The sequence below is a fragment of the Polypterus senegalus genome, chromosome 13, assembly GCF_016835505.1.
Source record: "Polypterus senegalus isolate Bchr_013 chromosome 13, ASM1683550v1, whole genome shotgun sequence".
NCBI lineage: Eukaryota > Metazoa > Chordata > Cladistia > Polypteriformes > Polypteridae > Polypterus > Polypterus senegalus.
This window is the reverse complement of record NC_053166.1, coordinates 37,751,096-37,775,017: the sequence shown is the minus strand read 5'-3', so window position 1 is coordinate 37,775,017 and position 23,922 is coordinate 37,751,096. Positions and strand designations below refer to the sequence as shown.

At 41.1% G+C, this 23,922-nt stretch overlaps 2 protein-coding genes across 3 annotated transcripts in view; both read right to left on the bottom strand.

Annotated features, from left to right (window-relative positions):
- Positions 1–7,467, bottom strand: part of LOC120541925 (core histone macro-H2A.1) — a 67,301-nt gene extending 59,834 nt beyond the window's left edge. The window contains exon 1 of one of the 2 annotated variants that reach the window (XM_039773908.1): positions 7,313–7,467. The gene's annotated coding sequence lies outside the window, so the exon portion shown is untranslated. The remainder of the gene's footprint in view (positions 1–7,312) is intronic. The other variant, XM_039773909.1, reaches the window with a different exon arrangement.
- A 6,745-nt stretch (positions 7,468–14,212) lies between these two features.
- LOC120542597 (TRAF-interacting protein with FHA domain-containing protein B-like) lies at positions 14,213–19,974 on the bottom strand. Its single transcript, XM_039775165.1, has 2 exons — positions 19,936–19,974; positions 14,213–15,447 (listed from the first exon to the last, which is right to left on the bottom strand). Exon 2 carries the CDS (start codon positions 15,437–15,439, stop codon positions 14,969–14,971), a length of 471 nt encoding a protein of 156 aa, XP_039631099.1. The 5' UTR covers positions 15,440–15,447; positions 19,936–19,974; the 3' UTR covers positions 14,213–14,968.
- Between the last annotated feature and the right edge of the window lie 3,948 nt (positions 19,975–23,922).

Here is a 23,922-nt window from a genome sequence, read left to right as displayed (position 1 = left end):
TCCTTTCTGAGGAAGTACAGCTGCCATACCACACACTCTCGATGGAACAGTGATAAAAGGCAAGGAGCAGATTTTTGGGGAGATGGTTCATTCTGAGGATTCTCAGAAAATACAGTCTCTGCTGCGCCTTCTTCAGCAGCTCCTTGGCATTGGCGCTCCAGGTCAGGTCATCCTCCAGCTCAATGCCCAGAAACCTGAACACCGGTACCCTCTCCACACAGGCCCCGCCAATGATAAGGGGCTGGATGTCAGTTTTGTTTTTTATAAAGTCAATAACAAGCTCCTTCGTTATTGTGGTGTTGAGGAGCAATGCAATGCTCCAACAGCCGTTCCACCTCGTCCCTGTATGCCAGCTCACCTTCCTTGCCCGAGATGAGTCCGACCACTGTAGATATAGCTCACCCACTGGGTCAGACTAAAACCCTCAGTCCTGACTGGTGGTCAGCTCACCACTGATGAACTGAGTGTAGCACACGAGGCCTTGACCTGTGACTGAACTGCACGCTTGTGGTTGTGTGCGTCGAGCACAAGATGCCTGCACCACTTCTTTACCCCTATGTCAGCTCTATAAGCTCCGATAAGATGATGCAGATGTTCTATCAGATGGTTGTGGCGAGTGCCCTCTTCTACAGGGTGATGTGCTGGGGAAGCCTAACGCCTGGACAAACTGGTGAGGAAGTCAGGCTCTATTGTAGGCACGGAGCTGGACAGTTTGACATCCATGGCAGAGTGACGGGCGCTGAGCAGGCTCCTGTCAATCATGGAGAATCCACTGCGTCCACTGAACAGGATCATCTCCAGACAGAGGAGCAGCTTCAGCGACAGATTGCTGTCACCGTCCTGCTCCACTGACAGACTGAGGAGACCCCACACTATGCGACTCTTCAATTCCACCCGAGGAGGTAAACGTTAATATTATACAAAATTATTGTCTGTTATACCTTCATTGTTATCACTCTTTAATTCAATATTGTTCTTTATCAGTATGCTGCTGCTGCAGTATGTGAATTTCCCCTTGGGATTAATAAAGTATCTATCTATCTATCTAATTCCCTTAACAGTTTTTATTTCTAGACAGGTGGCATTTTTATTTTTTTGTAAATTGGCATATGCAAATGACAAATGAAACATGAAAAGACTAATAAATATGTCCACTGTGTTACATTTCCTGAAAGCTTTAGTTGGAATGCTACCAAACCAGACATGTCTGTCAGTTGGAGCCTGAGCACACCCACCTAACATGACAGTCAAACATTTTTAATGTGTGCTGCCACCTAGTGGGTATTACACGGCTGCAACTGGAAATCTGTGAATTTAGGGGATTAGATCACTCTGACCACATCTGAAGAATGTCAGAAGCAGGTGATAACCCTAATTTCATTTCAGTGCAAATAAAATGCATTTTCTATCAGGCGTAAACGTAACCCAGCTAAATGATAGCCCAGTACAATCCAGATACAAAATGCACGTTAATTCCAAGTGTAAAGGTGTATAGTACAGTTTTAAGGAAGTCAAGGAAGGACCTACTGGAAATGTAGCCAGGCCAGGGACTCAAATCTGAATAACGACGAGCAGAATTTCACCCCTGACATTAATAAGAGCTGGCATCTCAATGGGGATATCTTTTTTTTTGTTGTTGATTTGATTTAAATCAAGATTCTCATTTGTCCTAACCTTGTAAATACCGGGGGGCTGCTTAGACAAGTGGGGGCATCTACAGTATATAATTGTACACACACACACACACACTTACATGTGCATGTGTGAAGATTATGGATTATGTCTACCACACATTGTGCATATAGGGACTCCGACGACGCAAACCTATCAGTTGTAAAAAGAACAAGATAATACAATCCCATATTACTTACATATAAAAACATCATGGATCCAAAAAAATCATTTGTTATTATAATGCTGAAATTTTCTTAAAGAAATGCATTTTCCTGCGTAGACGTCTTCTTAATGAACTAACTGTTCAAATATAAAGTAAAATATTACAATCCTTATGTAAATTACATTCACATTTCATGAGAAATACTTAATTTGCAAAATTCTTGTTACTGGGCTACATTAATACTCCTCAAATCCATTTTAGTCTATTATTCTACAAAAACAAATTGGTACCCTACTGCTCTGTTGTGCTCTGCCCTTTGAAAGAACTTTAAAGCAATTATTAGTTTATCTCTTCTCTCTCCATTTCTGCTTTGGAGTCATGCAGAAACGGACATTCAATATGAATTCAGATATATCCACCTACTGTATATAAAACTGCCTTACGTACTCCCTAACAATATTTGTTTCGTTTCCCCACCATTTGTCTTGTGCCACCGAGCCACTAGGCTGTCACAACAGTAACTAAGGAAACACAACAATGTGGCTCCTGGCAAAACGATCAGCCATACCTGACACAACACGATTAGGCAATCAGGCCCTAGAAAGTAAACTTTGAAGATCTTTATTTCACCCTGTCATAAGGCAACATCTAATCATTTCCATTTTTTGAAAAATACAGAATTCCAAATTTAAATGAAGAAATTATGAATGAACAAGGCTAATTCATAAATAATTAATGTATACATTCACCATTTAACTGTTAAACTGCCTGAGCTTTGACCTGAGATTAACTGAGAACATGTTTAGATTACCTGAGGTATATAAAATTTTCTGGAACCACAAATTATCTGCAGTCCTATATCTGTAGACATTCTTTTTAAAGCATTAATTAATTTAAATGACATTCTTTTTAATGTGTTTATTCAATTTTCAAATTAGTTTATTTCAGTACAGGGTTGTGTGGTGCTCTCCTGGCAGCATCATAAATAAGACTGTCCTGGGTCTGCCTGCTGTGCCCAAGTGCTATCTATGTGACGTCTGCACATTTTCCCCAGGTCTGCCTGGATTTTCCTCTAACCACCCCAAAGTTTAGGTTGACTGAGACTTCCAAATTGTTCCTGTGTTGATGAGTGTGTGTGAATGGTCCTTGCAATGATCTGCCAGCCTGGACATATTAACACCTGTTCAAGGTATTAATGTCAGCTACACAGGGCACAAGACAGGAACCACATCTACACCAGCATCCACACAGCATCCGGGGAAGGAAAAAACACCACAATATCACAAGAACATTCAGACTCCATGCAGCCACCAACCTGAAGTCACAGGTCATTCAGTCAGAACTGTCACATGTATACAGTGCACTGAAATTCTTACTTGTGAGATTTAAACCCAAAAACCTACAACTATGAGGTTGCAGTGTTAACTACTTAACCATTGCTCCACAATATAATATAATATAATATAATATAATATAATATAATATAATATAATATAATATAATATAATATAATATAATATAATATAATATAATATAATATAATGCGGTGGGCTTTCGCCCTGCCCAGGGTTTGTTCCTGCCTTGCGCCCTGTGTTGGCTGGGATTGGCTCCAGCAGACCTCCGTGACCCTATAGTTAGGATATAGTGGGTTGGATAATGGATGGATAATATAATATAATATAATATAATATAATATAATATAATATAATATAATATAATATAATATAATACACCTGAAAAAAAATGACAAGTGTCTGTGTGTGTGTGTTTTTGTGTCTGTGTGTACATCCAGTTGCTGTGTCTCTCTTATATGCCATTTGGTATGGAATTTATAAAAGCAGTTTTAATGTTTGCTATGTGCCACCTGTTGGAATAAAAATGCAATGCATTTTATTACTTTATTATTACAAAATAAATTCCAATAAATGACTGTTAATGCTGAATATGCTGAGGTCCATGTTGATTATTTAGATTTCAACTTGTCTTAGTTTGGTAACAAAACTAGTATTATATTATATTATATTATATTATATTATATTATATTATATTATATTATATTATATTATACTAGGGGGCTTCTCCCCTGCTTGCTTTGCTCGCCAGACACATCGCATCTCTGCCGCTCGTGTTCTGAAGAGGGGGTCTGAACGCACACTAAGGAGACGCGGTCGCTCATCTGAAACTCCGTCTTAAACGGTGATACAATGGGAAACAAAGTTTTTTTTCACCTCCTCTTTGCTCAATCAACTGCTGACTTGCTGCTACTGCCATGCCGTGTGATCTGCATCTCACGTGGCGTTTCAAACATTGAAAAGCCTGTACAGCAGCTGACCTACTCTTTGTCTTTTATTTCCGGCCCCGGGCGTGGTTAAATCTGTTGGCACAAAGTCTTGTCTTGCAGGACATGAGTTCTTGATATTTTTAAGTTTAGAATTTATACACCGGAATAAGAATCTGAAAATCTAACAACATCACATTAAAGTTTGATAAATTCTGAAAAGAATGATACCAAACATATATATGTAGGTTTTAAAATAAGCCTGATTTAAAGCGTGACAAAAAATGTCACATAAAATCACTGCACAAAATCGTTGCACTTTTAGGCTTAGGATTTAATATATAGAGAGTGGATTATATTATATTAAATTATATTATAAGCACTGGTAGCACTTGCAGTTAGGAGACCAAGGTTCATGTCCCGGATCCTCCCTGCACAAAATTTCCATGGTCTTCCCCATGTCCACGTGGTGTTCCTCCGACAGTCCAATAACATGTTGGTTAGGTATACTGGCGATGCTAAATTGACTCCAGTACTTGCAGCACTTCACCCTGTCATGGACTGGCACCCTGTCGAGGGATTGTTCCTGCCTTGCACCCTATGCTCGCTGGAGTGCGACCCAGCTCAAGATAAGGCAGGTTTAAAAAATGGTCAGCTATTATATCTTTAAACTCAATTTGCAGGGTGGAATTTTGGTACAGTAGTCAAGAAAGAAGAAAGCAGTAAAATCCTGGAAGAAGACCTGGTGCATTCTGCAACAATCCTACGCCTTGAAAGAAGTTTTTTCTTGCATTTCTCCAAAATCCTAAAGTTGGGGTTTACATCACATGACGGTTCCATTAACCGATTTCCCTAAATGGTCCCATAGGAGTGGACCAGCTAAATGAATAAGTATGTCCTGCAGCAGTCTGGCATGCCATTCAGGGTTAATTTGTATCTTTCACTTCAAGCTACTGGGATTGGACCGAGTCCTTACAACCTTGGAATGGATTAAGCATGTTTTAAAATGAATGAATGAATGAATATAACAGTCGGTCGTCATTCTACCCACTACACAGGGTCACGGGAGTTTGCTGGAGCCAATCCCAGCCAACACAGGGCACAAGGCAGGAACAAATCCCTGGCAGGGTGCCATCTCACCACAGTGAATATAACATATACATACAAATACACAACATTTTGATGAAATAACAGTAACACAACAATCCTCACTTTATGTTCTAATAATACAAATTGTTTTTCCCATCATGTGTGAATGTTACTGTTTTCTTATAAAATTTAGAAGAGCAATAATATCCAAGTTCCTATCATAACAACCTGTTTCCCTTCTTATACCTTAAACTAGTGGTAAACGCATGTTACATTTGCTACCAATTGCTTATGACCAGAACTCCTAACCCTAACCCTAACCCTAACCTAATGGTACAGTACATCCTCCCCACCTTTCACTTTCTAGACCCTCTCATGCTTGAGTACATCCATGCTAATTTAATACGCAGACAGTCACCCAAAAACGGTGGCTCAAGGTTCAAGGCAGCAGTGAGTAATAATTGATTGCCTTCTCACTGTGAACAGGTTGATGATCAAGAGGTATTTTTTTGTATGTGTGTGTGTTCAAACGAACTGACACCTCCTGGCTACCAGTACAAGAAAACCCAAAAATACAATATGCTACACCATTCAATTTGCCTGGCTGTCTAGTTATGCAAAACATTGAGATATTTGGGGTCTCCTCCTATTTTTGGCCCAATGGACCAGCAACCCTAATTTGTAGGCCATTTCTGGACTACATTTTCTGCAGGAAATCACACACTTAAGGTAAAGAGTAAACCATAAAGTTTTTTTTAGCAGAAATGATTAAAAGGACTAAAAGTTGTGCAGGCCACATCAACCAATGACTCTCAAAATGGGGTCAAAATGACTCTTGTACAAAACTTTGAAAAAATGAGCATCAGTATAGTAGCCATGTGGACTGTTGTTTAATTCTATTTCAAGGCTGCCGGTCACAAATTTATTTTTATATCTAATTCGTCACTGGTGGTCACAGCCCTTAAAAGGTTGAGAATAACACCTTTTAAACATAAACATGCAGGGTGTCATTTTAGACTATTTCACTGTCAGTGGTTACGAATATGGTGTTTTGATTTTTGATTCTTTCCTAGGGATCTGTCCCACTGCAGACCTCTAAAAAGGGTGGAATGTGACAAATATATGATACAATCAAAAATTTTTAAATATTTACATTTTACTATTTGAAATATTTGGTGCAACTTTCTTGTTCATTATGTATTTCTACTTTCTTGAAGTAAATCACTGCATTTCCCATGAACACCACGAATTACGGCGATTTGCGCTAATTCAGACTTTTCTTTTTATTTAATTTTAACGTCCTACTTTAACCCTTGGCGGAAGTCATCTGCCTTTCAAAGTAATACGATTTGTTATTTCTACACAGTACAATACGGAAATAATGTGCTCTTTGACGGAACACTGTAACAGTCAGACGTGGCCTTATATAATAGTATTTATCACAGGTATGTTAGGTCGGCCACGTATTAAAATGATTCCCAATTTTTAGTTTTGCCAAGTCTTACGTGCATACTGTAACTTGAACCACTGCCGGTGTGCGAGGCATGTATGGCAGTACCACAGCCGGCGCACGTACCTCTGACCTTAATCACTTCGAAAGAAAAACTACGACTGTATCCGCACTTTTTTAGCCTGTTATACTGTATCCCCACGTACCGAATTCTTTTTATTTTAACGAAACTGGCTAGGAAGGCATGTCGTGAACCACGCACTGCACGAGTGACGGGATGGTTCCGGGATTCACAAGGCAATCACCTCGGTATGTTCTGCAGCCCCGGCCAGCAAAGCACCGCGTTCAAATTATACATTAATTCTCCACAAAAATTCATAATTCACAGAATGAGAGGAAGTGACGAAGGAGGAGGGGGGCTTCTCTTTACACGCTGTCAGATTATTTATTCCAGGAGAGACTTGCACTAAACCATGCCTGCGACGATACCGTATTGCATTTGAGCAATAAATAGGACAGTCACCATCGCGCGATCGCAGTGGCGTAAACGACACAACGACAGAACCGACAACAGCTGCACAAAAGGGGGCGACACCGCGGCAACTTATACGAGGGCCGTACCGTGCACATTAAGATGGAAAGAAATGAAGTTACTTACACAGAAAATACACAGCAATATGTCTACGGACAGCCTTCCCTACTGCTCCAATAAAATAGCACGAGATGGGGCAGTGTCTTTGATTCCCACAATCCACAGCGACCGAAATCATAAGGCCGTGCAGCCTGAGCTTGATGGCATATGCCGCACTGTACGCATAGTGACAGTACGCGCTTGTGTCTCAGGCAGAAGACCTCCTGGGGGCAGCGCCGCTTGGGGACTGGAAACCGGGGCAACGGGTCCGGCAGCCAGGGTACCTTTATCCTTTAGAAACATGTACCTGAATTTCGGCCTCTGGTGTTAACAGTACATTTATTTGTATAATCTAATCACTTGCCAGGATCCAGATTTTCATTTTATGTTTGTCAATTTTATATTATATTAACTGTAAGAAGTGATTTTGGGAATTGTGAGCATTTACCATCCCTGAATTCTAATTCACATGTACTATATACAGTTGACCTAGCTATCCATTTTCTAAACCCACCTCATACAGAGCAGGAGCCAACCCCAGCAAGCATAAGGGCCTAAGGCGGGAACAACCCCTGGACAGGGGGCCAGTCCATAACAGGGTGAAAACACACACCACACGTACACTCACACCCACTAGCCCCAATTTAGCATTGCCAACCCACCTGACTGGCATGTCTTTGGACTATGGGATGAAACTGGAGCACCCAGAGGAAACCAAGTGACATGGTGGGAATATGCAAACTCCATGTAGTCGGGGAAGACTCAGAATGCTGAGCTCTGGTCTCCTTATTGCAAGGCAGCAGCACTAGCTGGGATATACAACTGATAATTCATTTTATCCATCAATCCATCCACAAGGCTGGAACACACTCTGGCTGGGATGCCAGTCCATCACAGGACACATTTTTCATTCTGTGAAAAACTAAGCAACACCCCATACTCACTTCACTGGCCCCGGGTTTGGTTTTTCGGATACACAATTTAAAGAGATTGTTATTTTCATGTGAACTGTTACATATGCATTATTTTTACTTTTACTTTAAAACTTTTGTAAAAACAATATTTGTCCTTTATTTCCTGCCCCGGGCATGGTTAAATCTCTTTCTCGCAGGATGTATAAAGCTGCTCGCGTTGTGAAGGGGGAGGGGGTGCTGAACGTACGCTAAGGAGATGCGGTCTGATCAGCTGCTATCTTTCGCACTTCACGTTGATCATTTAAAAGCCTGTACAGCAGCTGTCCTGTCTCTCTGCCTTGTCTTGCATGACATTAAAGTGTCTCAGGCGGGACGTCAAATTGTCTTCCGAGAAGATCACGTCTCGGCTCCCTGATCTCCCTGCCAGGATTTTTTTTATAATAGATAGATAACATACAGTATATGGACATATCAAGTTTTAGTTTTCATTGAAACACTGTCTATTGGTAAAGGTAATGTAACTGAAAAAAGTTATGAAAGTTTGACTCATTTATTCTATGAATATTTGTTCCTTAAAACGCTGTCAAATATTACCTGTGTAATATTTTGATTTGCTTACCATGTGCAACAGCTTTCACATTACTCTGTGAATAACCTACAACAGCCTCAGGTCCCCCTTTTAATTTCCAAATATTAAATTACAACACCATTTCTCTCCTGTTTATTATTTATGAAGTAATTTCCACAGAAATAGCGTGGTCTTAGGTTTGCAATCTGTGTCTAGCTATGATATGTGTGGAGTCTGCATGTTGTCACTGCGTCTATATGGATTTTCCTCCAGGCGCTCCAAAGACTTACCAGGTGGTGGTCCCTGTGTAAGAGTGTGTGTGTGTATGTGGGAGTGGGGCCTGGGATGGACTGCTACTCTGTCCATTGCTGTTTCCTGCCTTGCACCAAGTATTCCCGAGTTTGGACTTAGCCCCTGCATGGCACTAAGAGAGTCAGAGGAAGCTATGCTATGCCCTCGATAACCACATTCATGTTATGCTCAGCTTTTATGTGACTAACTGGACAGCAGGCTGTCAGCGACTATGCACAAGTCATACCATTCTCTGCTTTCTGATTGGCTGCAGGTTTTTTGGCAGGGGTTTATCCTGTTTATATCAGTTACAGTATTGTACAAGGAAGACCACTGCAGGATTTGTGTTCCCTGTACTGATCTATCTGGTGTTAAATCACTTAAAATCTTTCTGCTTGACTATTATCTTTCTGAAATGTAGACATATACAAGCCATTGCTACTGTACCTGTGTGTCGTCCTTAGATAGCATTGTCCATGTCCATGAACATCAGTAATAATCTCATATTTCATATATTGACCTGCCTTAAACCTGCTCAGGATTGCTAGAAGGAGGACCTTACTTAGGCAGCATGGTACACAAGGTATAAACAGGACTGAAAATCAGGACCGGGCACCGGTCGCCTATAGAGAAACATTCACACATACTTAATTAATCTAACACACACGACTTGTGAGTGGAAAACAGAAAACCCACACAAAAAGATGGATAACATAAGTATTTAAGCAAGCAAGGATTTGAACCTACTGTAGATTCATTTCTTATTTTGTCCTTCTTTGGAACTCCACACATGCATCTCCACATTCTCATTTCTGCCTCATCTAACTTTTTTTGAACCTAGGATTTCCTAGAGCTACACTACATGACCACATTATGTGGACAGCCCTCCATATTATTGAGTTCAGGTATCTCATTATTAACAGGTGCAATCTCCATTGACAAACACTGGCAGTAGAATGGATGGAGTGGAAGAGCCCAGTGACCTTAAACATGGCACTGTCATAGGATGCCACCTTGGCCACAAGTCAGTAGGTGATATTTCTGCTATGATAGATCTGTCTCCTGGTCAACTTGTAAGTGTTGTTATTGTGAAAGGAAAGTGTCTGCAGTAAGAACATCACAGCGGCAAAGTGATAGACCACACAAACACAGAGCTGGGCCACTGAGTGCTGAAATGCAAAGTGTGTAAAAATCCCTTGTCGTGTTTAGAAAACACATGGACATTTTTTACCTGTACCTTCCCTTCCAGGTTTGGTTTCCATCTTGGGCCAAATCCTGCAAGAATAGCCTCCTGCTTATCTCAAGGCAGTCGCAGTCCTGTACTGAAAGAATCAAATTCAGAAGATGGAAGGAGAGATGTTACTTGTACTCAGGGTTAGCTATTACCTTACACTCAAAGCTCCTGAGAGGTGCTCAGAACCCCAACCCTGGAAGATCATAAAATGGACAGATGTTAGTTGGACCCAGTAATGGACAGGCATCCCACCCAGGGTTGGTTCCTGCCTGTTCAGCTTTCCTACTAAGGCCCCATGGACCATGCAGTGGGAAAACAAAAACAGGCTTGGAAAATGAATGAATTATTATTTTGGGTTATATTTCTCATTATTAAAAGTTTCAGCAAGCACCAAACCTGGAAGTTATACAGTTTAATATTCCCCAAATCTTAAATTAGTATTGACATAATCTGTAATTAAACACTGCAAACGTGGAGGAGTCCACTGTGACAAAACAATGTGCACTTAAATCTGAAACAAGGCAGCTATTGAACAAAAAACGTGTTTCCAGTCTACACGTAAACAGTAAAATATTGAATCCAAAGCACATCTGCCTCCCTTCACTTTCCCGTGTATTTCTAGACATAACAGTCATTGTAGTTTATGAATAAAAACTGTTTCACATCTTCATGAACAATAAGAGCTATCTATTTTATGAACTGTGTATTAGGTTTACTGTACATTTTAGATGTAGCTTTTTATTTTAAACAGATTTTCTATTTATTTCACATAATGTTTGGGACAAAGACACATTTTTCTCCTCCACGGAAATTACAAATCCATTGACGCAAACAGAAGTCAAACAACTTGACACCTTTTATTGGCTAACTGTTTACAAACTGCCTGAAAAAGGGACCCGAGTTGCCTTCAAAGCTTGCACAGTGTAATCTTTTTAGTTGTGTCATTTTGCTTGTCTTCTCATTGCATCTATAATGGCTAACACAGTATAACACCCTTCTGCTTCAACAATTCAGATATAATTAAAGTGCTCATTGCAGACTTTAACTTAATGGTATTTATACACATTTTGGTCACACTATGTAGAAATGACAACACTTTTTATACAAGGTCACCCCCATTTCAGGGAACCATAATGTTTGGGACAATTGGTGTCACAGCTGCTTGTGATTCCTCAGGCAGGTTTTATTGATTCATCAGCTACATTGGCTTGCTTGAACCCTTTGGAGTTTGTAGTTGCTATTATTCAACATGAGGAGAAGAGCTGTGCCAGTGAAAGTCAAACAAGCCATTATGAGGCTGAAAAATAAGAATAAAACCATTAGAGACTTTGGTAAATTCTTAGAATTACCTAAATCAACTGTCTAGAGTATCATTAAGAAAAAGCCCTAAATGCCTGTCTGACAGATCAGAGATAGTCTTCAGGAGGCAGATGTGTGTGTGTCAGAGACGACTATCCACAGAAGACTTCATGAACAGAAACACAGAGGCCATCCTGTAAGATGCAGAGCACTAGTTAGCCACAACAACAGGATGGCCAGATTACAGTTTGTGAAGTAGGACTTAAAAGAACCCGCAGAAGGTTGGAAAAAGATCTTGTTAACAGACGAGACAAAGATGAACCTGTATCAGAGTGATGGAAAGAGCAAAGTGTGGAGATTAGAAGGCCTCCAAACACATTGGACGGCACTTTATCCTACAACAAGATAATGAACCACTGCTATGGCATCACAGGAATTATTCAGACCTAAAAATGAAAATCCTTGAATGGCCAAGCCAGTCACCCGTTTTAAATCCAACTGAGTAGGCCTTCAATATGCTGACGAGAAAACTTAAACAGGAAAAAACAAGCAGGAACTGAAGATGGCTGCATTTGAGGCTTGGCAGAGCATCACCAGAGAAGATCCTCAGCACCTGGAGATGTCTATGAATAACAGACTTCAATCATCATTGCATCCATGGGAGATGTGACAAAGTCCTAATGTGACAGTTTTAATAGCACTTGACATTGCTGTGTCCCAAACACTATGGTGCCCAGCAATTGGGGGACCTTGTATAAAACATGTGGTCATTTCTATATGGTGTGACGAAAATGTCTGCAAAAACCCTTAAATGAAAGTCTGCAATGTGCACTTTAATCACATCTGAATCAAGGAAAAAATGTGTCTTTGTCCCAATTATTATGCATTTCTTTTCCTTTTTCTGTGAAGTACACCTACCATGTTGATACACTTGTTTAGAAAAGACCTCTTCCTTCTTGTAACATTAAATACGAGCACTAAGCCTGCTAACTAGTAATACACTAAAAATAATTCTGTTACTGGCTATTTCAAACATATGTTGTACATAAATGCTCACACATTTACAGTGGTGTGAAAAACTATTTGCCCCCTTCCTGATTTCTTATTCTTTTGCATGTTTGTCACACAAAATGTTTCTGATCATCAAACACATTTAACCATTAGTCAAATATAACACAAGTAAACACAAAATGCAGTTTTTAAATGATGTGTTTTATTATTTAGGAGAAAAAAATCCAAACCTACATGGCCCTGTGTGAAAAAGTAATTGCCCCCTGAACCTAATAACTGGTTGGGCCACCCTTAGCAGCAATAACTGCAATCAAGCGTTTGCAATAACTTGCAATGAGTCTTTTACAGCGCTCTGGAGGAATTTTGGCCCACTCATCTTTGCAGAATTGTAATTCAGCTTTATTTGAGGGTTTTCTAGCATGAACCGCCTTTTTAAGGTCATGCCATAGCATCTCAATTGGATTCAGGTCAGGACTTTGACTAGGCCACTCCAAAGTCTTCATTTTGTTTTTCTTCAGCCATTCAGAGGTGGATTTGCTGGTGTGTTTTGGGTCATTGTCCTGTTGCAGCACCCAAGATCGCTTCAGCTTGAGTTGACGAACAGATGGCCGGACATTCTCCTTCAGGAGTTTTTGGTAGACAGTAGAATTCATGGTTCCATCTATCACAGCAAGCCTTCCAGGTCCTGAAGCAGCAAAACAACCCCAGACCATCACACTACCACCACCATATTTTACTGTTGGTATGATGTTCTTTTTCTGAAATGCTGTGTTCCTTTTACGCCAGATGTAACAGGACATTTGCCTTCCAAAAGTTCAACTTTTGTCTCATCAGTCCACAAGGTATTTTCCCAAAAGTCTTGGCAATCATTGAGATGTTTCTTAGCAAAATTGAGACGAGCCCTAATGTTCTTTTTGCTTAACAGTGGTTTGCGTCTTGGAAATCTGCCATGCAGGCCGTTTTTGCCCAGTCTCTTTCTTATGGTGGAGTCGTGAACACTGACCTTAACTGAGGCAAGTGAGGCCTGCAGTTCTTTAGACGTTGTCCTGGGGTCTTTTGTGACCTCTCGGATGAGTCGTCTCTGCGCTCTTGGGGTAATTTTGTTGGCCGGCCACTCCTGGGAAGGTTCACCACTGTTCCATGTTTTTGCCATTTGTGGATAATGGCTCTCACTGTGGTTCGCTGGAGTCCCAAAGCTTTAGAAATGGCTTTATAACCTTTACCAGACTGACTCAATTACTTCTGTTCTCATTTGTTCCTGAATTTCTTTGGATCTTGGCATGATGTCTAGCTTTTGAGGTGCTTTTGGTCTACTTCTCTGTGTCAGGCAGCTCCTATTTAAGTGATTTCTTGATTGAAACAGGTGTGGCAGTAATCAGGCCTGGGGGTGGCTACGGAAATTGAACTCAGGTGTGATACACCACAGTTAGGTTATTTTTTAACAAGGGGGCAATTACTTTTTCACACAGGGCCATGTAGGTTTGGATTTTTTTCTCCCTAAATAATAAAAACCATCATTTAAAAACTGCATTTTGTGTTTATTTGTGTTATATTTGACTAATGGTTAAATGTGTTTGATGATCAGAAACATTTTGTGTGACAAACATGCAAAAGAATAAGAAATCAGGAAGGGGGCAAATAGTTTTTCACACCACTGTATATCCTTGCACTCATCTCCTTGTAATTCTTAATTAGAGATAGCAGTTTCATAAACTCACTGGGTAAACAGACGGATATTTCATATACAGATGCAGCCAGTACACCTGGCACAATGCGATTTGAATGGTTAAAAAGTTCCAAATGACCACACACAAGTAAAAACCACTGAATAATGTCAAAATGTCCCTTCTAGTTGTAGTTGATCTTCATTATGGTGTCTTGGTGGTGATTCAAGTTCTTCATGCCCACGTAGTCCGGGTCACTCAATGGATTCATAAGAGCGGACAGCTCAGCACGGCCTCATGTCATTCATTTGCAGTGGCCGTTAAGTTAGTGCTCTGAAGTTTAGAGTCCAGTGCTTAACCAATAGTTCATTGCATGGACTTCCTGTAGGTGACAGTAAAAATACAAGCAGAATCGATAATAAGCTCATTTTGTGCATGAATGAATAGGCAGACCCTGCCCAATCACGGAATGTCATATTTTAGGCTTTTTGTGTAAGCTCTTCTTTTCCTTGGGAAATCTTTGTGGTCGCTGGAGAGTTAGTAGATTGTTTGTCATACCAAATGAGGTCATGAGTTTATAAAATTGTACATCACATTAACCTCAAGAGGTATCATTTTGCTTCCAACTATTTTATACATCTGTTTGCAATGATCAGCTCTTGGCAAAATATCCTGCAAGAGCCAGACAACAACTTTGACTACTTATATGACATCAGATTCATCATTTTCCTCGGGCTGCTTCATATGAATTACAGGAGAGTCCGACACGTGAATCTCACACACATAGCCATCCCAGGAGACGCCTTGATCCACGGTCACCAACATCTGGAATCCAGAGAAGAGAATTGTGTTTTTGGCATGAATAGGAGTTTTCTGCAGGTATTCAATGTTCATTCCATTCACTTTAAGAATGCTTTTATGGCTGAGATTTTTTAGGCTGAAGCAAAGGTAAGGGTTGCCTTTAATAAAATAAGGTTCAAGTTCAAAGTGTCGCCTTGATATAAATATGTGATTCAGCTGTAGGTTGCATTTAGGGCTTCTTCCAATGGAAAAGTTTTGGAATATGCAGTACTGGTCCTTCACAATGATATCCTGGAATATACCACTTTGGCCTTCTGGGTGGTAAAGGGTGATGTTAATTTTTGCTAAATTGTCACTTTTGTTATTGTTCATAGTGGCCCCTGAAAGAAAACAAAGAAGATTCAAATTCGCTCCAAACATAATAAATATTGAATACATTTTGACTGCTTTTATAATTACTTTTTAATTGAAGGTATCAGGATTGTTATGTGATCAAAGATTAAGGCGAAGGTTGAAGACTGGGGGGTATGACTAGCAATGGTGGATGGAGCTAAGATGTGGCCAGTCAAGAGAGCACAGGAAAAGTTAGATGAGGCAGAAATGAGAATGTGGAGATGCATGTGTGGAGTTCCAAAGGACAAAATAAGAAATGAGACAGAGGTACAACCAGATGGGGAGATAAATCTAGGAAAGTATGGGAAAGGAGATTAAAGCGGTATGGGCATGTGATGAGGAGAGATGATTAATATGTGGGCAAAAAAGTGATGGGAAGTGAAAGCAAAGGAGGCCAAAGAGGTGGTTGGATAAAGTAGAAGAAGATCTGAAGTAAAAGTGTGGCCTACTGGTTAAGGCTGTGGACTTTAAACCTTGAGGTCGTGGGATCAGGCCCGCTACTGACACTGTGTGACCACGAGCAAGTCGCTAGCATTTGCATAAACAAAAACAAACGTAACCAAATCTCAAATGGCGCAAGTCGCACTGGATAAAGGCATCAGGCAAATACAGAAATAAAAAGGAAAAGGGTCTGATGGGCGGATGTGATCGGACACGTCGACCCCGAATAGAAGTGGGAAGAGAGGAAAAAAATAAACGAAGTAAGAAAGGGAAGGATATGCTGGTGTCCAGTCCGCTGCTGGTTCACAAATATATATCCCATTGGCTCCTGTTCCCCGTGACACAGAATTGGACTGCGTGGCTTTTAGAATGTTTTCTTATGCTATAATTACGTATATTCCACAATGATTCCTACCTTTCGAATACTAAATATAGACCAAAAATGAACAGCAGGTTGCTTAGTGCTGGTGTTTCTCATCTGGAGCAAGAGGGGTTCAAAAGCCCTGTGTGGTCAGCCTCCACATTTTGCACAGCACAGTCACTTCGTGTCTGTATGAGGTTTCCTATCAAATCCCAAAGATCTGCACGAGAAGTTCTTAAGCTTCTTTAAACTGACCTGCTGTGAGTGGAAAAAGGTGTGCGCATGCGTGCGAGGGGGTGTGACGATCGTGCATTGACTGACGTCCCCTCACGCACTTGTCACCTACGTTTATTTAAATAAAAGAAAGAAAAAACTTCAGTCTTGGTCGCATTTTCAATTCTTTGGCTAAATTGCTACGTGCAACTGTTTGCGAACACGTCGATTATTTCCCCTTTTACGTACAATTATGTCCCTTAGAAACACAAGAATCAATTTAAATTATGTCCGTATTTTTATTTAAATAGTGAAGTTTGTTCATCTCATGCCTAAAGTGTGTTTCCCGTTTTCTTTTGTTCTCGAATTTTGGCAGAGGAATGTGTACAGCAGTTGTACCCTGCTTTGTGTTTTTCCTGATTAAAGCAGGGGTTCTCAATCTGTATTCCTTCAATATCCGCCGATAAACCACGAGAATATGCGAGGGACCCCATATACAGGCCGTGTTGTTCCCACTCTTGTAATTTTGCTGCATTCTTGACAAAGATTATCGTTTATGAACTTAGATTTATTTAAAGAAGTATTTGCTGCTCGTGTTATTACACCTTTTCAGTTTTTAAATCAAAATGCAAAATGTGTATGCCAAGTCAATTTGTATGTTTTTATTAGATACAATCTAAACTGCTTAAAAAAATTAAAGGAACACTTTGAAAACACATCAGATCTCAATGGAGAAAAGAAATCCTCCTGGATATCTATACTGATATAGACTGGGTAATGTGTTAGGAACGAAAGGATGCCACATCGTTTGATGGAAATGAAAATGATCAACCTACAGAGCCCTGAATTCAAAGACGCCCCAAAAATCAGAGTGAAAAAGTTATGTGGCAGGCTAGTCCATTTTGCCAAAATTTAATTGCAGCAACTCAAAATTGTACGCAGCACTTTGTATGGCCCCAGTGTTCTTGTATGCATGCCTGACAACATCGGTGCATGCTTCTAATGAGATGACAGATGGTATTGTGGGGGATCTCCTCCCAGATCTGGACCAGGGCATCACTGAGCTCCTGGACAGTCTGAGGTGCAACCTGGTGGCATTGGATGGACCAAAACATAATGTCCCAGAGGTGTTCTATTGGATTTAGGTCAGGAAAGTGTGGTGGCCAGTCAATGGTATCAATTCCTTCATCCTCCAGGAACTGCCTGCATACTCTCACCACATGAGGCCAGGAATTGTCGTGCACCAGGAGCCACTGTACCAGCATAGGGTCTGACAATGGGTCCAAGGATTTCATCCTGATACCTAATGGCAGCCAAGGTGCCTTTGTCAAGCCTGTAGCGGTCTGTGTGACCCTCCATGGATATGCCTCCCCAGACAATCATTAACCCACCACCAAACTGCTCATGCTGAATGATGTTACAGGCAGCATAATGTTCTCCATGGCTTCTCCAGACCCTTTCACTTCTGTCACGTGCTCAGGGTGAACCTGCTCTCATCTGTAAAAGCACAGGGCACCAGTGGTGCATCTGCCAATTCTGGTATTCTATGGCGAATGCCAATCGAGCTGCATGCTGCTGGGCAGTGAGCTCAGGGCCCATTAGAGGACATGGGGCCCTTGGGTCACCCTCATGAAGTCTTTCTGGTTGTTTGGTCAGAGACATTCACACCAGTGGCCTGCTGGAGGTCATTTTGTAGGGCTCTGGCAGTGCTCATCCTGTTCCTCCTTGCCCAAAGGAGCAGATACTGGTCCTGCTGATGGGTTATGGACCTTCTATGGCCCTCTCCAGCTCTCCTAGAGTAACTGCTTGTCTCCTAGAATCTCCTCCATGCCCTTGAGACTGTGCAGGGAGACACAGCAAACCTTCTGGCAATGACACGTATTGATGTGCCATCCTGGAGAAGTTGGACTACCTGTGCAACATCTGTAGGGTCCAGGTATCGCCTCATGCTACCAGTAGTGACACTGACTGTAGCCAAATGCAAAACTAGTGAAGAAACAGTCAGAAAAGATGAGGAGGGAAAAATGTCAGTGGCCTCCACCTGTTAAACCATTCCTGTTTTGGGGTCATCTCATTGTTGCCCTCTAGTGCATCTGTTGTTAATTTCATTAACACCACAGCAGCTGAAACTGATTAACAACCCCCTCTGCTACTTAACTGACCAGATTAATATCCCATAAGTTTCATTGACTTTATGCTATACTCTGATTAAAAAGTGTTCCTTTAATTCTTTTGAGCAGTATATTTTACTAGTGTCTGAATCACTTAATTATTTTATTATTCTTAAAGTATAATCAAAATACAGAATTCGTCATTGCAAATATTTTTGGTAACAGCAAAAGCTGCTCAGTACTCACTCGGCTTTAGTATTACTTTTACATTAAACATAAATGGATACGTATTTCTGAAATAAAAAAATTAAAAATAAATAAAATGCAGAATTAGTCGCTACAGACATTTTTTCTTTCAGATAACACTGTACTGGATTTAACACTGGAAGGTTTTCATCCACAGTGAGTACGAATGAAAGTGCAAAGGCTTTTAAAGAACAAACGAGACGGCAAAAAGACAAAAGAATCGAGCAGCGCTGACATCCGTGCAGCTTTAAAAAGTGAGCGGCGTCTGTGAAGCCCACCAGCATCTCTCTTCGGTGGTTGCCACACGCCACCATGCGAAATGTCGCATTTTGGTTTCTTTTCGTTTTTTCTTGTTAGGGCCTTTAAGAAAACTGGGAGTCGCTGCCGGCCATACCACACACATTGTTTTGAATATCGATAAGGCGGCCCTCTTTATAAAGGTACGTTTGACACCCCTGATCATGACTGCTGTTTTAGAGAGCTAATACTTTGCGGCTATTATAAATTGGTTTTCAGTGATCTTGCGGCACCCTTGGAAGTTCACTGGGGTCCCACTAGTTAGCCACAACAAGCCCCCAACCCACGTTGACCGCCACTGGGAAATAGATAATAATTAATCTATCAGGCTAGATAGATAAATACGGAAGGCGCTATATTAGATTGAATTTCAATTCATTTTTGTTCCGATTATCCAGATCGCTTAATCGGAATAGGCAGATTTGAAAATGGGTGAATGCGTGAATTTATCCAGCTATTATTTACATTATGACGAATTACTATAACCGTGCTTTTATTAATAAAGATTTAGTTGAAAAGGTGCAGGAGTTCGCGCTGCTGGATATATTGCAAGGCAAGATTTAAACTTTATTCCAAAGTGTATCATCGGGAACGACGATAAAATATATACTGTAGTCTTTTAATTCCTCCTTTAACGACACTGAGACCCTGAGGTATAAAGCGTACTGACCAGAAAATGGATGGACTAACAATTCAGTATTGCCCAATTATTATTTGCTTTCCAGTGTAAAACATTTTTCCACATTAAACCAAGCTAGCTAGTCTACAACAATGTCAGTTTTGCATTGTGTAAATATGGAATTTACCTGAATCCTTAAAAGTGATGTTGCTTGACTGCTTCAGATGGCCTCTGCGGATTTAAGTAAAGGTTTCCTGCACTCAAATAGTTAAATACAGTCACCTGCGAGGAAGTAAAAACCTCACATTCTCTGTATTGGTCAGGCGTATGCAGAAAATGAGAACCACAGAGCGGTGTTTACGTAAAGGAAAAAGTTTGGTTTTGTTTTTTTAACCTCCATTTTTGCAGGGAGCCGCAGCCACTCCCGACACTAAGCGGCACACTCGTCCACGCAAGCTGTGGTAAAACAAGCAATCCGCAACTCACCCTAACACTACGTTTCTAACTTAATGCATTCATTAGTTTATTTTAATTATAGAAGTAACGAAGAGCTTTGCCCGTTGTGGGACACGATTAAGTTAAGACCGTATTGATTTGCAGTAGCGTCAATGCAGCATGTTTTAGGGAAGGAACAGAAGATACTGTAGATAGATAGATAGATAGATAGATAGATAGATAGATAGCGTTTAACATAACGCTTACTCCCTTCATCATCGTCACCTTTAATTCTCCTCTAGTTTGTTACACGAACATGCTGTAAACCACCTTATTAAACATGCGAACGAAACTCTCCAACAGAGCGAAGCTGCGGCAAAGCCAGGAATCCCCTCCTCCTTCCTCTAAAGTGCATTGAGGACGTTTGTTTTTTTCCCCGGGACGCCCTACTTCTGCACCAGAAAGTACTTCAGAGCTAATGAAGCAAATCAACGCCGTACCTGATTACGATTGCTTGGCCTTGGACTGTCCTGGAGTTTCGGATTTCCTTTTCTGCCCAAATGATGAGCTGGTTATTCTCAGTAAACTGGTCTGGTCCTGTCCGGAGTGAACGTGGGTGCGTGATAATGCCCGGTAATGGAATGGCGTTCCATCCAGTAAATGCCTCCTGCCTTGGTGCTTTGGTTCATGATGATCTGGCAGTGGCACAGATTTCACAAAACTTTGTGAAAACTTCTTCGTTTTTGTGTTCAGTTCATATCCATGTACTTCTCTATTTGAAAACTGGACAAAGCTAGATTTTTTACTTGTTATACAGTATATTAAGTAATATAAAATCTAGACACGTGTATCTGACTTTTATGTTGTATATTATGTTGATAGAGTGGACACTGGGATTTGTGATGATAAAGTTATCCAGTCCTCGGGAATGCCACATTTTTTCCATGTTTAACCTCTTCAGGATAATCATGTTTGATCTGAGCTGTGCCTTTTAATAACAGTCAATTTGAGAGGGTACAGGCGGCTGGCCACATTGCCACTTCAAAAAAGAGACAGGCGATGAGTGGGAGCTCAAACAAATGAGTGTCCTGTAGCCTTCCCCAACAGCACAAGTCCGTAGATAGCTTAAAGAATTCAAGTGCCATTCGCTGCAGGACACGTGATGGGGCGGGGTCGGATGTAGGCAGGGTTGGATGACTGAGGGTTACCATATAAGGAAGGTGTTAGATGTGTATTCATTTTTTTGATTCACTAGTAATTAAATTTTTTTTAATTGCTAGTAATGATATACAGTAGTTTGTTTAAAGGATAAACATCACTGATAAAAGTAATGTAATACCAACCTCAACTGTACCAAAATGCCAAGGTAAATACATATTGCTTGTTAAATGTAAAAAGGTTAGCTTCTGCCTTGCCTCATTTCACATCTGTCATTGAATACCTGTCTTAAGGCCATGTTACATGAATGACTTTTTCAGTAACATTCTTTATTTACATAATTGTAGCGATTCAGAGGCAGTTGGCAGTACGCCCCGTAAAGTTCTGTTGTCTGATCTGACATACCAGCAATTCACTCCAGCTATAATTGCCCCGACACAATCAAGCTCCATGTGCATGAGAGCAGACAACTAATGAATGTTAATTTGGAAGAACAGGTGCTGGTCATAAAATTAGAATATCATGACAAAGTTGATTTTTTTCAGTAATCCCATTCAAAAAGTGAAACTTGTATATTAGATTCATTCATTACACACAGACTGATGTATTTCAAATGTTTATTTCTTTTAATGTTGATGATTAGAATATCAATTAAGACCAATGGAAAAAAAGGATTTTTAGAAATGTTGGCCAGCTGGAAGGTATGAACATGAAAAGTATGAGCATGTACAGCACTCAATATTTAGTTGGGGCTCCTTTGGCCTGGATTACTGCAGCAATGCGGCGTGGCATGGAGTCGATCAGTCTGTGGCACTGCTCAGGTGTTATGAGAGCCCATATTGCTCTGATAGTGGCGCTTCAGCTCTTCTGAATTGTTGGGTCTGGCGTATTGCATCTTCATCTTCACAATACCCCATAGATTTTCTATGGGGTTAAGGTCAGGCGAGTTTGCTGGCCAATCAAGAACAGGGATACCAAGGTCCTTAAACCGGGTACTGGTAGCTTTGGCACTGTATGCAGGTGCAAGGTCCTGTTGGAAAATGAAATTTGCATCTCCATAAAGTTCGTCAGCAGCAGGAAGCACGAAGTGCTCTAAAACTTCCTGGTAGACGGCTGCGTTGACCTTGGACCTCAGAAAACACAATGGACCAACAGCAGCAGATGACATGGCACCCCAAACCATCACTGACTGTGGAAACTTTACACTGGACTTCAAGTAATGTGGATTCTGTGCCTCTCCTCTCTTCCTCCAGACTCTGGGACCTTGATTTCCAAAGGAAATGCAAAATTTACTTTCATCAGAGAACATAACTTTGGACCACTCAGCAGCAGTTTTGTCTTTAGCCCAGGCGAGACGCTTCTGATGCTGTCTCTTGATCAAGAGTAGCTTGACTCAAGGAATCCACACAAAAGCTGTTTTAATGCCTTTCTCTTTCAAATCCTTAAAATGCTATCCATTTCCAAATTACTAGGTCGTTTTCTTACTTCTCTTAGTTTCCTCTTTCTTTTCTTACTTAGTTCTCTTACTTACTTTTCTTGCTTACTGGGCAGAGGAACTAAATCATTTCTTTGCTCACTTTGAGGTAAAGTGGTCTCACACAGACACTCTGCCCCCACCAAAAACCAGCTGTGACATACTAATTTTTCAGGAACTTCAAGTAAGATGGTCTGACAATGGATCCAAGGATTTCATCCAAATACCTAATGACAGTCAAGGTGCCATTGTCTAGCTTGTACAGGTCTGTGCATCCCTCCATGGATATGCCTCCCCAGACCATCACTGACCCACCACCAAACCAGTCATGTTGAACGATGTTACAGGCAGCAAAATGTTCTCCACGACTTCTCCAGACCATTTCACGTCAGCCAAATGTGCTCAGGGTGAACCTGCTCTCATCTGTGAAAAGCACAGGGCGCCAGTGGAGGACCCGCCAATTCTGGTATTTTATGGCAAATGCCGATCGAGCTCCATGGTGCCGAGCAGTGAGCACAGGGCCCACTAGAGAACGTCAGGCCCTTACGCTACCCTCATGAAGTCTGTTTCTGATTGTTTGGTCAAAGACATTCACACCAGTGGCCTGCTAGAGATCATTTTGTAGGGCTCTGGCAGTGCTCATCCTGTTCGTCCTTGCCCAAAGGAGCAGATAGTGGTCCTTCTGATGCATTAATGACCTTCTATGGCCCTGTCCAGCTCTCCTAGAGTAACTGCCTGACTCCTGGAATCTCCTCCATGCTACTGAGACTGTGCTGGGAGACACTGCAGGTCTTTGGCAATGATACGTACTGATGTGCCATCCTGGAGAAGTTGGACTACCTGTGCAACCTCTGTAGGGTTCAGGTATCGCCTCATGCTACCAGTAGTGACACTAAGCGTAGCCAAATGCAAAACTAGTAAAAAAAAACAGATAAGGAGGGAAAAATGTCCGTGGCCCACACCTGTTAATCCATTCCTGTTTTGGGGGTCGTCTCATTGTTGCCCCTCTAGTGCACCAAAGCAGCTGAATCTGATTAACAAGCCCCTCTGCTGCTTAACTGACCAGATCAATAGCCCAAAAGTTTCATTGACCTGAAGCTGTACTCT